Source organism: Pinus tabuliformis, chromosome X (genome assembly GCF_031772625.1).
Source record: "Pinus tabuliformis cultivar Carrire ecotype Pingquan chromosome X, CPIR1, whole genome shotgun sequence".
NCBI lineage: Eukaryota > Viridiplantae > Streptophyta > Pinopsida > Pinales > Pinaceae > Pinus > Pinus tabuliformis.
Window position 1 is genome coordinate 1318416351 of NC_142308.1, and position 15585 is coordinate 1318431935.

Genomic DNA, 15585 nt, shown 5'->3' on the forward strand with positions numbered 1-15585 from the left:
CTTTTATTAATTTAAATTGGCTGATAACTACGCTAAAAAACCTATCCTACTAGCATGAAGGTTGAGCCATATATAGAAGAGGGAATACTAAGATCTTTAAATATTGTTTATAAACTTTAGACTTATATGATATGATAATTAATTTGATTTATTTGTTTTGTTTTATTATATAAGATTATGATAAGAATTAGATATTAATACAACCATGCGGGAGATTAATTTTATAATGTCTATTTACATGATATAAGAGCTGAATTTTTAATCTATAAATATTGTCTATGATTAAAGATTAGACTAGAAACATTAAGCCAACAAAGGTCCTAAATTTTTACGGAAACAAGGAGGCTTAAGGAAGGGATAGGGAACAAGCTAGGCCTGGGAAAGATGAGAGGAAGAAGGGGAATGCGGAGGGGAGGAGGGATAACTTTTTCTAAGCAGAGAGTTCCAATTTTTACTAATGTCCCATCCTCCATCCCTGTTAAGGTTACTTGGATGCTTTATGATTTCAATGGCTTCACGTATTTTTCGCTTGAAATGGTGTTCTTCTTTAGCAACGACTTTGGTTTCTTCAAGGCAAATGTGGTGGTTTGTTTTTCCTACATGCTCAGCTAGAGCTGAAGAGTGAGTTCTTTCTCTACGGATATCAGCGCTATGTTCTTTGAGTCTTAACTTTACAGACCTGCCAGTTTCCCCTATATATTGTTTTCCACAAGAGCAGTTTATGATATAAACTCCTTTCTGTTGAAGTTAATCCTGGTTGTCCTTGATTGATTTCATTCTTTGTTTGATAGTTGACAATGGTTTGAATGAAGTTATGATGTCTTTTTTCTTGAGAATTTTGGCTATTTTGTCAGTGACCCCTTGAATGTAAGGAAGGTAGGCATTAGAAGTTAAGGGGTTTTTTGTTTTGCTTATATTGTTTCCAGATTTTGCCTTTTTAATAGCTTTGAGGATGCTTTTGCTGTTGTATCCTAACCCGGTGAAAGTTCTTTTTAGGTATGTGATTTCTTCATCAATGTGGTCATCATCTGAAATTCTACAAGCTCTAGTGAAGAGGGTCTGCAGCACACCGATCTTTTGAGCTGGGTGGTTATGTGAATCGGCATGGAGGTAGTTGTCGGTGTGGGCTTTCTTTCTGAATACTTTATGACCTATGGAGCCATCTTTGTTTCTTATGAGGAGGATGTCAAGGAAAGGGATGCAGTTATTCTCTTCCATTTCCATTGTAAATTTTATGTCTTTAGATATGCTGTTGAGATGGTTCAAAAAGTTTTTAAGTTCTATATCCCCATGAGGCCAGTTTACACTAGTGTCGTCTACAAACCTGAACCAGAATTTAGGTTTTAATGGGTATGAGTCAAGAGCCTTGGTTTCAAATTTTTCCATGAAGAGATTAGCTACAATAGGAGAAAGAGGTGATCCCATAGCCACTCCCAAAGTTTGCTCAAATATTTCACCATGGAAGGAGAAGAAGGTTGAGCGGAGACAAATTTCAGCTAATTTTGCAGTTTGGGGGTCTGCCACTTCCTTAACCACTTGAATAGCTTCATCTAGGGGGATTTTGGTGAACAGCTGGACTACGTCGAAACTAACCATTTTATCTTCAGGATCTAATGTTGTATTTTTAATGAAATTTATAAATTGATTGGAATCTTTTATGTAAGAGCTGGTTTTTCCAACTAGCGGAGCTAAAATGCTAGCGACATATTTTGCTAATTCATAAGTCGGGGATCCTATAGTGTTGACTATAGGTCTTAAGGGCACATCTTTCTTATGCACTTTAGGGGCTCCATAAATCCGGGGAGTGATTTCACTATCAGGGGTAAGGCGCTTTTTTAGTTTATCGTCTAGATTGGTTTCTTTAATGGCTTTCTTTACAATTCTAGTGATTTTTGAGATGGGGTTTTCTTCAAGTTTTTTGTAGCTTCCACTATTATATAAGTGGTCTTTCATCTTGCTTACATAATCTTCATAATTCATAATGACAGTGGCTCCACCCTTGTCTGCTTTCAGAATGACAATGTCATTATTATTCCTAAGATTCTTTATGGCCTTGAGCTGTTCAGGGTTTAGGTTTCTTTTAGGAGGTCTAGCTTTTCTAAGGATGACAGCGCATTCTTGTCTAACCAGCTCTTTCTCTTCATCACTGAGAGTCTTGATACCATCCTCCAAACTGCATATGATTTCTTCATTAGGAATTCTGTTGGGAGCTAAGGCAAAATTTAGACCTTTGTTCAGGACCTCGGCTTCTTCCTTTTTTAGCTCATAAGAAGAGATATTGACCACTTTTTTGTTTATGGTTTTAGTTTCTATGTTTTCGACTATGCTGTTAGAATTTATTTTATGGTTCATTGTATCATTATTATTCTTGCTGCGAATAGTCTTCCTAGATGCATAAACATTATCATTATTCTTATTTTTCATTTTAATTATATTGCCTATCCTAGATTTATTGCTTAAATTACCGCCTAATAAACTATTCCTATCCACTGCATTATTAATATCTATTTTACTGCAAGAAATGTCATTGTATGCGTACCTGTTATCCGTTGCTTCCATTGAGCTTACTGTTCTGGCAGATTCGATGTTATTGTTGACTTTGGCTACAACGCTGCTCTCAACAACGGTTGATGGACTGCGTCTTGTACAAAGCTCATTTCCTGCCGTTTTTCTTGACTCAAATATCATACACGTGTTTGATGCTTCAACCCCAATATTATATGTTGATAAACTAGGGTTCTTCAACCCCTAAAAGTGTTGGTTCATGCCCTAAAAGATCATGGTTAACTGCTTACATCATTCCCCAAAAGTTCCACCTGAAAAACCATCTAGAATTGGCTTAAACTTGGCTATACTGACTGCTCCACTATCAAGGTGCGATGCATACTAGCTTCTACACTAGCCAGGTACGATGCATATTGATGAGGACTTCTCTAGGGTGCAATGAGCGAGGATGGAAAAATGTTTGAGACAGTTTCCTAAGATGATGCTCATGGAATCTTCTAGAAACTTCTCCTATGACACTTGCCTCTCTGAATTTGCCCAGGGATGAGTAACAAATCCAAGAAATCTCCAAGAGGAACCAAATGTAACAAGTGGAATGACACTAATCAAAACCCATAGATGACTCACTCCCTTGCAAACATCTATAAATGGATCCATCATCTAAGAGATCCAGAGGATCGAATATTGTGAATTGCAAGGAAGTGCTGATAGTTTGTATTTGAGAAAGAGCATTGTATTGTTGGGTGACCTTGCTACTTCATGAGGTGAAGGGGGCTTTGATGCTGGCACGATGATGCTAGATCAGACAACTGGGTTGTAATTCTCCATTCTATTTAATAAAGTTCTTCGAGTTTTCTTCCATATAACTGTGCAATTGTGAATGTTATTATTTTTGAATGCCATTGTATGTTCATTATACTTCTGATTCTATAATGATTCTGATATAATAGATCAAGATGCTTTAACGGTTCTTTGTTACTGTGTTTCTACAGATACTCTCCAAGCGGGATAAGTACAGAGAGGAGTTGCAAGCTCTGTGAAGGGGGAGAGAGATCAAGAGAGGAGTTAAGCGAAAGATCTACATTGGTTCCTTTGTCTTTCTCTTATCTATTATACATAAAAGAAATCATGAATTATTTTAAAACTATTGTTTCTACGGTAGTTGCCAAACCTAGAGGGCTAGTCGCCATTCCCAATTGCACAGTTATACGGAAGAAAACTCGAAGAACTTTATTAAATTGAAGGGAGAATTACAACCCAGTCGTCTGAACCAACATCATTCTCCTAGCATCAAAACCCTCTTCATCTCATGAAATAGCAAGATCACCCAACAATACAATGCTCTTTCTCAAATACAAACTATCAGCACTTCCTTGCAATTCACAATATTCCAACCTCTGGATCTCTTAGATGATGGATCCATTTATAGATGTGTGCAAGGGAGTGAGTCATCTCTGGGTTTTGATTAGTGTCATTCCACTTGTTACATTTGGTTCCACTTGGATATTTCTTGGATCTCTTACTCATCCTTGGATGAATTCAAAGAGGCAAGTGTGATAGGAGAAGTTTCTAGAAGATTCCATGAGTATCCACTTAGCAAACTTTCTTGGACATTTGTCCATCCTCACTAATCATACCCTACAGAAGGCCTCATCAGTATGCATCACACCTGGCTGGCGTAGAAGTCAGTATGTATCACACCCTGATAGTGGAGCAGTCAGTATGGTCTAGTTTAAGCCAATTCTGGATCGTTTTTCAGGTGGAACTTTTGGGGAATGATGTAATCAGTTGACCATGATATTTTAGGGTATGAAACAACACTTTTAGGGGTTAAAGAGCCCTAGTTTATTGACATATAATATTGGGGCTGAAGTGCCCAAATATGTCTATAAGAGTTGCTCCTTAAAGCATGAAGTCGTAAATCTTGATGTCAGGTGAAATGCCTTAACATTAGGATCCGAGGATTCGAATTGGAAGGTGACCTGTATAAGATATAATACAATACATCATCATCATATAATTTTCATGATCTAGCTGAGGCGGGCATTCCCATGCTCAGCTTTATAAATTCATTTCATGTACATAGAACAGATAATCATCTATAGTTGTAGATTGGTGACTCTTCATATGTAGAGTCATCATCCTTCGCTTGGATGACCACCTGTACAACTTTTATGTACATTTGATGTCTTTATATCCTTGAATATATCATAGCCAAGATGGATGAAACTAGATCTGGGGTCTTCAAACTCATTCAATCTTCACTCGATGTACAAGTCGATCCATGTGAAAAGATGTTCTGAAGTCGAACATGGAAATACATCGCTTGATTACCAGCCAATAATGTAAGCTGTTAACATATGCGAGAGGAATCACCAATAATGATAAATACCCTCAACATACTATAGTAAAATTCACATGGTGTGAATATATGATCCGATGTCGAACACCACGCAAAAATCTTTCAGTCGAAGGCCGTTGATGTCAACTTGTCGCCGGATGTGAGAAACTTGCCATTGAGGCATGTAAGCTTCAAAGTACTAAAATGGTTGTTTCTAAGTCAACTTCTTGGATAATGAGCTGATGTCAACAAGAAGTGACTTGTCCTAGGAGGGCCTTAATGTATCCCACATCTATGACATGAAATGAAGCAAATGATTTTCTGAAGGTGAAAACAATCGGCGACACAAGGTTCAGGAATGGCAATCATGAAAAATGGAGGTTGAAGGTATTGCAATGGATGAGACATTAGCTACATCGTGAATTCTCGACTGAATGAATTCTCTTGAACATATCGGCGACACTGAGATGAATTGTTAGCGTTAACCCCAAAGGATGGATGGTGTGAAAGACCAATGGTGAGACGACTGGTGAATGGAATAACCCAACCCAACTTAATCACGAATACGAAGTGAAAGTGTTATATTCAAGAGCGACCTACTACCATAAAGTTTTCAAGTTTTCTTCCCTTTTTCCCCAGTAATTCTTGACTAGTACCTCTTTATTTTTGTCAAGCTTGAGGAGGATAACATATGCTTGTTCTACAATTTTCCATTCGGACAAGCTTGTCGCTATGTTTTAGGGAGTCTAGTGACAGTGAAACTTTTTCATGTCTGGGTGGACATGTTTGTCACTATTGTTTTAACAAGTTTAACGACAAGGACAACTCGGTCCTTTTCATGTTTAGAGAGTTTGAAAAGGAACGAAAAGGAAACTTTGAAAGTTATTTTTCGTAGAATAATCCCTTTGGTCTGAAAAAGGTTAAAGTAATACAAAAGGGATGACTTTTTGATCACTTTAATGAGCTGAAAAAGACAAGCACTCGAACTTTGTCGTCGGGTAATCCCTCAGGTCCAAAAAGGATTAAAATATATAGGAGGGATGGAATTTCCAATCATTTTAACGAGCCAGAAAGGCTAATTTCTTGACAATCTTTTCATATTTAATGAGTTTGAAAAGGGTTTAAAGAAGGCTCGAACTTATCATATTTAACGAGTCTAAAAAGGGTTTAACGAGGACTCGACAATATTTTCATATTTAACGAGTTTGAAAAGGGTTTAAAGAGGACTTGAAAATCTTTTCATATTTAACAAGTATGAAAAGGGTTTATAGAAGGCTCGTTTTTGAGGAACAAGTGGTGTCTACAGTAGCAACTAGTTCCAAGTAGGTTTTGAACTTCTCAAAACATGGTGATGTGAAGAGGTTGACTAATAAGACCACTCATCGTGGTTGTTCCTCAAAAGGGTAAACAACCAATTTGAAGCGCATGATCGGCCAAAAGAATGGAGGTGATGGTAGGTACACAAGCAAGGCTCTGAAGGCTGATAGAATGGCAATCACAAAGGGTATTTACTGGAGTTGGGTTCATTTTTTAATGAGCTTGAACCTTGTAGAAACTATGCTCGATGTGGGATTCATTGTTTTTACAAGCTTGAAACGAACAAATGTATGCTTGATTAAGATGTCAAAATTTTCAATTCACTGTTTAGCACATTAGATTCTTTTGACGGTCGTTCAACTTGCTCAAACACTCCATCAAATTGATTAGAAATACATATATATGTAGGAAAAATGAACTAAAACTAGCATTTTACTTGAAGTATGTGAATAACAAATACAAAAGTAGTTTCACCTTTCATTTTTATCATTTCATTTCAAATTTGGGATTTTGGAGCTCTGGAGTGGTTTTCCCCCTCAAATTTCATCAGTTGATTTTGGGAGATCCTGTGGACCATTCTTCGTGCCGTCAGGACCAGGTAGGAGCTAACCCTGAGCTCTTCACTTTCATTCAATATTTTCTTGATTCAGAGCTGGTTTTTCCACATTTCTGGGCCTCTGGGGGTTTGAAGATCTCGTTCCCCAATCATTGCACCTAGCCAGTATCAAAAAGTGTGATTCATACTAAGCTGCCAATAGGCCAGTCAGTATGCATCCCACCTTGCTCAAAGGCAGGGTGTGGTGGGCGCAGAAAGGCAACTTCACACTATGATTTTTCATCAAATTTTTGCCTGTTGTTGCTCATATTTGGATCCTAACTCATCTTTTGTCTTTGTTTTAGATATTTGTTGGATTAAGATGGTGATCACATGGTGTGAACGAGAACATGAAGAGGAGGGCATGATTTCTCTACATGACCAGGGCATAGTTGTTGCATTACAAAACTATGGCTTTCTGAAGTTCTTCCGCATATCGAGAATGAGGCAATAGATTAGTTTGTTGCAGTATTTTCTCGATGCTTGGGATCCGATTGACTAGGTATTCCAGATTAGAGGTAAATATATTCCATTGACAGTTGAGGACATCTACTTTCTGAGGGGTTTGTCGAGGCATGGTGCCCCTCTTTCACTATCAGGATTCGCCCGTGGAGGTGAATCTACGAAAGACTATATTTGTCAGTTCTGCATAGATGGATCTCAGCCCAACAGAGATGACAAGATCGATATTTAGGATGTCACTGATCAGCCCTTGAGAACCATTTTATTTACCTTTGCTAGATTGGCTGGTAGCGTGGCTTTACATTTGGCAAACAGATCTTACAGGAAATATGCCCTGGAATGCTTGGATCCGAAGGTTTTCAACTGATGCAAGGAAGTACTTCCTACCATTAAAGAACAACTCTCCAAAGTAAAGAATGGAAGAAATAGGAATTTTGGCTACAATTCCATATTGACTGCTTTTTGTTTGGAGAGGATTCCATTGATGCAGCTAGTAATATCAAATCTGGATCGCCTTGGAAATCCATCCCAATGAATGGATACTCCATGAATACTATCTCCTGATGGTCGAGTCACTCAAAAAAGGCATCAGAGAAGGAAATCTATGACTGACCGGCATGTCTGGCCACAAGATCAACCCATCTCTGCATCTATGGTTCCCTCAGTGCTAGAAATCCTAGTGAAATGGACCATACGAACTGCTCCACTGTCAAGGTGTGATGCATACTAACTTCTACACTAGCCAGGTGTGATGCATACTGATGAGGCCTTTTGTAGGGTGCGATGAGTGAGGATGGACAAATTTCCAAGCTAGTTTGCTAAGTGGATGCTCATGGAATCTTCTAGAAACTTCTCCTATGACACTTGCTTCCGTGAATTCGCCCAGGCATGAGTAAGAGATCCAAGAAATCTCCATGTGGAACCAAATGTAACAAGTGGAATGACACTAATCAAAACCTATAGATGACTCACTCCCTTGCACACGTCTCTAAATGGATCCATCATTTAAGAGATCCAGACGCTAGAATTTTGTGAATTGCAAGGAAGTGTTGATAATTTGTATTTGAGAAAGAGCATTATATTGTTGGTTGATCTTGCTATTTCATGAGGTGAAGAGGGCTTTGATGCTGGGAGGATGATGCTGGATCTGACAACCGAGATGTAATTCTCCCTTCTATTTAATAAAGTTCTTTGAGTTTTCTTCCATATAACTGTGCAATTGTGAATGTTATTATTTGTGAATGCCATTGTATTTTCATTGTACCTCTAATTCTGTAATGAATATGATATAATAGATCAAGATTCTTTGACGGTTCTTTGTTACTCTGTTTCTATAGGTACTCTCCAAGCGAGATAAGTACAGAGAGGAGTTGCAAGCTCTATCAAGGGGGAGAGAGATCAAGCAAGAAGTTAAGAGAAAGATCCAGGTTGGTTTCTTTGTCTTTCTCTTATCTATTATACATAGATCAAATCGTGAATTGCTTTAAAACTATTGCTTCTAGGGTAGCTGCCAAACCTAGAGGGCTAGTCACTCAAAAAGGCACTAGTTTTCCTAGAAACAAATTGGCGACTCCACTGGGGAGTAAATAGATGTTTGTTTGTTGTTATTGTTTGTTTTATAAACTATAGACAGAGCCTGAAGTCAGCCAGGTAGCCTTCGAATTGCTCTTGCTCTGCAATTGCATAATAGATGAATGTTGCTTCAGTCAATCTCTAGTTTAGTTTATGAATTAATAATTTGACTTACAAGCATTCTAGATGCCATTTTGGTAGCTCATTAACCTATCAATATCATTCCTATGTACTTTTCTCTTTACTGTCCATCATAGCTCAGCTTAACTCACTGAAAACAACTGCAAATTTGAACCAAAATCCACTTCAGTTGCACTCCCTGGCCCATCACATTGTTTGTCACTGTCAGCCAGTATGCATCACACCTCCCAAGTGTGAAAAGTGTGATGCATCCATGTTTCTGTGAAGCCTAGGTGTGATGACTAACTGAACCTATTTCCCTTCTTGAAATTTGGGTTTTTTGTCCTTGTTTTCAACTCTGTTTAGATGTTTTTTTCTGCTTATGAATAGTACCTCATTACTAAAGTCTACTTGCACAACATAGATCAGACTCCATTGATTAGGATTAGTAAATGTTTTTATGTATTTCTCCATCATTTACAATCCTTTGTTGAAAAGTTGCTTAAATTGATCTATCGTTTTGGTACAAAAAGTGTCGTAACGGTCATTTTGTGTCAAAAAGAGAAGTGTCTTGGAGTCTTCCTTCCCTAGAGTCGATTGAACTTCTTGTCATGTATTTGATTTGATTTGTTAATATTTGAAGTGTCGAAAGCATTTTCTATTCGAAATTGAAAATGTTGTTTAGTCTTCCTTTCTATTTTGAAAAAAAAATTGTGAAAATGTCGCTTTGAGTAAAATATTTTAGATCTTTGCTAAGTTTTCCTTTTTGGTATTTTTTTCACATTAAGGGGAATGAGAAACAAATACATGCATTTGCATTTTCATTTAGTTTGTGTGCGAAATATTATTTAGGAAAATGCACTAGTGTGTGCTCTTTGCTCTTTGTTTAAAAGAATTGTAATCTTCTTTCCCTAGTAGCTAGGATTTTCATTGACCGAAATAAACAAAGATTGTTTATAATTATAGATTGCATTTTAGGAATTTCAAAATTATCATCATGTGGTGAACCATTGAAAGGAAAAATTTAAGCAAGATCAACTTTAAAATAAATCTCAATGAGCTTAACAACGCTTTGGAACTTAACGCAACATATCTAGAGGTCTAGGCTAGAGACTCTTTCCAGCATCATAAAATCTACTAGCTATCGTTTTCATTGAAGGTTGGGTGATTCCTCCTCCTTGATACGACACATGCTAGAATGGACTTGTGCTCCCAGTATCGTCATGTATATATTGGGAGACCACAATAGGCTTATATCCTTTATCCATAGGAAGACGAGTCTGCTGCCCTATTGATCGCAATGCACTAAACACAACATTCACGAAGATTGCCAGTCGTACATAAGTCCTTGGTGATTTCTCTTTAATTTATCACCAAGGTGTATTTTGCAGTTTTGTGATTCGTTTGGTAATCCCTCTGTCTAGATTTTCCAGAGTAGTCACTTTCATTCCTTTTCAACTCTTTAAAAGAAATGGTCCATCTAAGCACTTGTCACTTTAGGCTCATTAAAAATCGAAGGGGACGAAAGTCATCTTTAGCTTTTTCTCGAATCTTAAAAACTGAAAAGGTAAAGCTGTGTCAAAGCTTCATTAAAATTAATTGAATTCAGAATAACATAATTTTCCCCTTAATTTTGAGTTGATCAAGTAATCCGCAATCGCTAAAGAAAGTCAATCAAACCCCGTCGTTCGCGGAGACTAGTGATTCAACCATATTTGACTCTAGAAACGAAGCCATTCAGGGCAAAATGGTCTCAATTAACTGAGTCTAATTCTTCTTGTTTATTTGAAACTTTTGTTTCAACATCGTCAGAGACTACAGTTACTCTAATCATTTTTGGTACATCTGTCTTTAGAGAAGGAGTTTCGTAGTTACAAGAGGGCATTAGAATTGATCCTAGTGTAACGCTAGACACTTTTATACCTGAAATAACTCCATATAGAGTTGATCCAGAGATAGAAGTTCACTTACCTGAACATCTAGAAGATGAGTTCCAGAATTCAGAAGGTGTCACCCCTCTAGTATTGGTCATTGCAAAAGCTATACCTTCTTCGGCTCTAGAAATATTTTATGGACCTGACGGTCTACCTCTTCCACTTGGTTTCATTGATATAGAGGAGATAGTAGAGGATCCTGCATCTAGTACCCCATTACAATTTGGAACTAGGATTCATATGTATCCTTCTACTCCTGAATTTGGTTCTTTTAATCATCCTTCATCGGAAGTTCCTATCGAATATCTAGGAAATATTTTGGATAGACTAAACATGTCTGAGCAACCATCAACATCTAGGACTGTGTCACCTGATACAACTACGACAGAACGTCCTGCTACCGTTCCTACAATGTTTGCTGGTATACCATCTGTCCCGGCTAGTTATCAATCACTAGGTGAACTCCACTCAGGGGCTGTTTCGATGACATGGTCTATTACTATTTGTTCATCTCAGGTCCCATCTGGTATTTCTTATGTTGAAACTCAACAATTTGATTCGGCATGTCAGTATCAATTTGGGCAAATGAATCTTCAAAGACTGATATATCCTTTCAACACTAGATTGCCGCTGTATGGAGGGCAGTATGCTTTTTCATTGTTCCCTCCTGGAGAACAAGAATATGAGAGTTTAAAACAAAATTCAGGTCAAACTAGAATTACATCTAGTGTTTGGGTACTAACACTGCCACAACAACCAAGGGTTGTATAGTCAATGCAATCGAACCACCCTGTGTCGAATATTTCCACTACACCTACTATTGTGACTATGTTGCAACTACAAGAATTACTTGTTGTGTCTCAACCTCAAGTCTCTCAGGTTGCAATACAATAGCCTCTTATCTCTATGAATCAATCACAACCTCACGTTAGTGCTTCCTTACCTGGAATGAGTCAGGCTCAAATGGGTATTATCACTCGACATCTTGGTCAATCTTCTCATATTGGGCAACAAGAAATGGTCCAGCAACCATGGTTGGTACAATACCAATAGTTGCAATTCCATCAGACCCAACCTCAGTTTGGGCTTGGTCAATATCAAACCTACCGAGGACTTGAGGAACAAGGCTTTGTAGGTAATGGACAGCCGCATTTTCAAAACGGTTAACAACAACCACACTATATTGGTTATTTCCAACAACCTTATCAAAGTTACCAACATCAGATACATTATGTTGGTATGCAAAGATCTACTGCTCAGGAAATTCCATCTTATCCTGGGTATATTTCACATAACCTGAATCAACATTTTCCTTTTGTAGCAACTCTAGAATTACCCAAATTGAACTAGCTGACGAATGATCCAATTGCATATGACCCTTGGTGGCCAGCAATTCCTCATAAACTTCCCTCTGATATTCCTAAATTCAATGGAAATCCAAGTGAATATCCATCAAATCACGTAATGACTTTTCATTTGTGGTGCTCATCTAACACCCTGAATGATGATTCGATTAGGCTTCACCTTTTTCAAAAAATGCTAACTGGTCTGGCAACGAAATGGTATATTGAATTTCCTAGAGCTTTGTTTGATAACTTCAGTGACCTTGCCACTACATTTCTAACCCACTTCTCATTACCCATAAGGTATGAAACAGGAACAAAACTCCTTACCAACTTTAAACGGACCACGAACACTCACATATCCAATCATATTCATGAGTGGCAACGTCATCATCAAACGGTAAAGACATATATTCCTGATCAACTTTTAGCTGAGTGGTTTATTAAGTGCTTATTGCCATCTATAATTGAGGGCGTGGCAAAAGGAGGAGTTGTCACTGAAGAGCAATTCATTTCTCATGCCTAGTATTTAGACTTGATCTATACTCAGTCTGGCACACTCTACGACAAAATTCTTGATGCTCCTAGACCAGAATTTTCTATTCCACCCCCTCCTATATCAATTAGGGACTCTCACGCTAGTGATGGTGTGATCGGTGCCTCAAGCACGCAAACCGCAAAGGCTCCATCTAAAAAAGCCCTTGTAGTTTCTATTCAAAAAGCAAATGACAAACCTCTTGCCTCAGAGATTAATGTCATGTCATCTGACAAGGGAAAAAATCCAAAGCAACCACGGGGCAAGAAGAAAGGAAAAAATAATCAGAAGAAACAAGAGAATGCAACTCCTGAAAAATATTTTAAGAGCCCTACTCGGCAAAATAAACCTCGTTATCCATGTTACATATGTAATGATGAGCATTGGACGAGAGATTGTCCACATTGAGCTGAGGTTACGAAATTTTTAAAGACTTCAAATACCTCAGCAGTGTTAACTGATCCATTTCCGAACCTAGAAACCAATCTGGTTGCTATCGATCATGCTTCTCCATCCCAAGTGCTTAAGAGATGGATAGTATAAGCACTTGGGATGGAGAAGCATGATCGATAGCAACCAGATTGGTTTCTGGGTTCGGAAATGGATCAGTGAACACTGCTGAGGTATTTGAATTCTTTAAAAAATTTGTATAATGAGGTTTCTCGTTGTTACATATGTAACATGGATAATGAGGTTTCTTTTACCCAGTAGGTCTTTCAGAACATTTTTTAGGAGTTGAATTCTCCTATTTCTTCTTATTATTTTTCTCTTTCTTGTTGCCCCCTCATTGCTTTGGATTTTTTCCCTTGTCAGATGACACGGAATTAATATTTGAGGCAAGAGGTTTGTCATTTGAATTTTAACTAGAAACTGCAAGGGATTTTTTAGATGGAGCATTTTCTGTTTGAATGCTTAAGGAATTGATCACACCATCATCGGTGAGAGAGTCCCTGATTGATTTAGGAGGGGTTGGAACTGAAAATTCTAGTATAGGAGTGTTAGGAAATTTGTTGTAGAGTGTGCCAGACTGAGTATAGATCAAGTCTAAATATTGGGCATGAGAAAATACTTGCTCTTCAGTGACAACTCCTCCCTTTTCCATGTCCTCAGTTATATATGGCAATAAGGACTTAATAAACCACTCAACTAAAAGCTTATCAGGAACATATGTCTTTAAGATTCAATGACGACGTCGCCACTCATGAATATGATCGGATATGTGAGTGTTCATGGTCTGTTTAAAGTTTGTAAGGAGTTTTGTTCCTGTTTCCTACCTTATGGGTAACTGAAAGTGGGTTAGAAACGTAGTGGCAAGGGCACTAAAGTTATCGATTGAAGCTCTAGACAATTCAATATACCGTTTCGCTGCCAGACTAGTTAGCGTTCTTTGAAAAAGGTGAAGCCTAACTGAATCATCATTCAGGGTGTTAGATGAGCACCACAAATGAAAATTCATTACGTGATTTGATGTATCTTCACCTAGATTTCCATTGAATTTAGGAATATCGGAGGGAAGTTTATGAGGAATCGCTAGCCACCAAGGTGTCTATGCAATTGGAACATTCGTCAACCTGTTCAAATCTGGTAATTCTAAAATTGGTATAAAAGGAAACTATTGATTTAGGTTAGGTGAAGCATACCCAGGATAAGATGGAATTTCCTGAGCAGTAGGTCTTTGCATACCAGCATAATGTATTTGATGCTGGTAACTTTAATAAGGTTGTTGGACATAACCAATATAGTGTGGTTGTTGATAACCGTTTTGAAAATGCAGCTGTCCATTATCTATAAAGCCTTGTTGCTCAGGTGCTCGCCAGGTTTGACATTGACGAAGCCCAAAGTAAGGTTGGGTCTGCTAGAATTGTGGTTTTTGGTATTGTACCAGCCATGGTTGTTGGACCATTTTCTATTGCCCAATACTGCAATATTGACCATGATGTGGAGTGATAATACCCGTTTGAGCCTGAGTCATTCCAGGTAAGGAAGCACTAACCTGAGGTTGTGATTGAGTCGTAGAGACAAGAGGTTGTTGTATTGCAACCTGAGAGACTTGAGGTTGAGACACAATAGGCAGTGCTTGTACTTGCGACACAGTCACAATAGCAGGTGTAGTGGAAATATTCAACACAGGTTGGATCGGTTGCATTGAATATATAACCCTTGGTTGTTGTGGCAGTATTGGTACCCTACCACTAGATGTAATTCCAGTTTGACCTGAATTCTATTTTAAACTCTCATATGGTTGTTCTCCAGGAGGGAACAATGAAAAATCATACTGCCCTCCATACGGTGGAAATCCAGTGTTTAAAGGATATATCGGTCTTTGAAGACAAGTTTTCCCAAATTGATACTGGCATGCCAGATCAACTTGCTGAGTTTCAACATTAGAAATACCAGATGGGACCTCGGATGAACAAAAAGGAACAGACCATGTCATCAAAATAGCCCCTGAGTGGACTCCAGCTAGTGATGGATAACTAGCAAGGATAGATGGTATAACAGCAAAAATTGTAGGAATGGCAGCAGGAAGTTCTGACGTAGTTGTATCAGGTGACACAGTTCTAGATGTTGATGGTTGCTCAGACATGTTTAGTCTATCCAAAATATTTCCTAGCGTTTCGACAGGAACTTGCGATGAAGGATGATTAAAAGAACCAAATTAAGGAGTAGAAGGATACAGATGAATCCCAGTTCCAAAATGTAATGGGGTATTGGATGGATGATCCTCTACTATCTCGTCCATAGAAATCAAACGAGGCGGAAGATGTAGACCATCAGGTCCGTAAAAGATTTATGGAGCCGAAGAAGGTATAGCTTCTGTAGTGACAGATATTGGAGGGGTGACACCTTCTGAATTCTAG

At 38.1% G+C, this 15585-nt stretch overlaps 1 protein-coding gene across 1 annotated transcript; it reads right to left on the reverse strand.

Moving 5' to 3' along the window:
• Positions 1-747: 747 nt before the first annotated feature.
• On the reverse strand, positions 748-2688 carry LOC149144941 (uncharacterized). The gene has a single exon (XM_089452316.1). It carries the CDS (start codon positions 2686-2688, stop codon positions 748-750), a length of 1941 nt encoding a protein of 646 aa, XP_089308442.1.
• Between the last annotated feature and the right edge of the window lie 12897 nt (positions 2689-15585).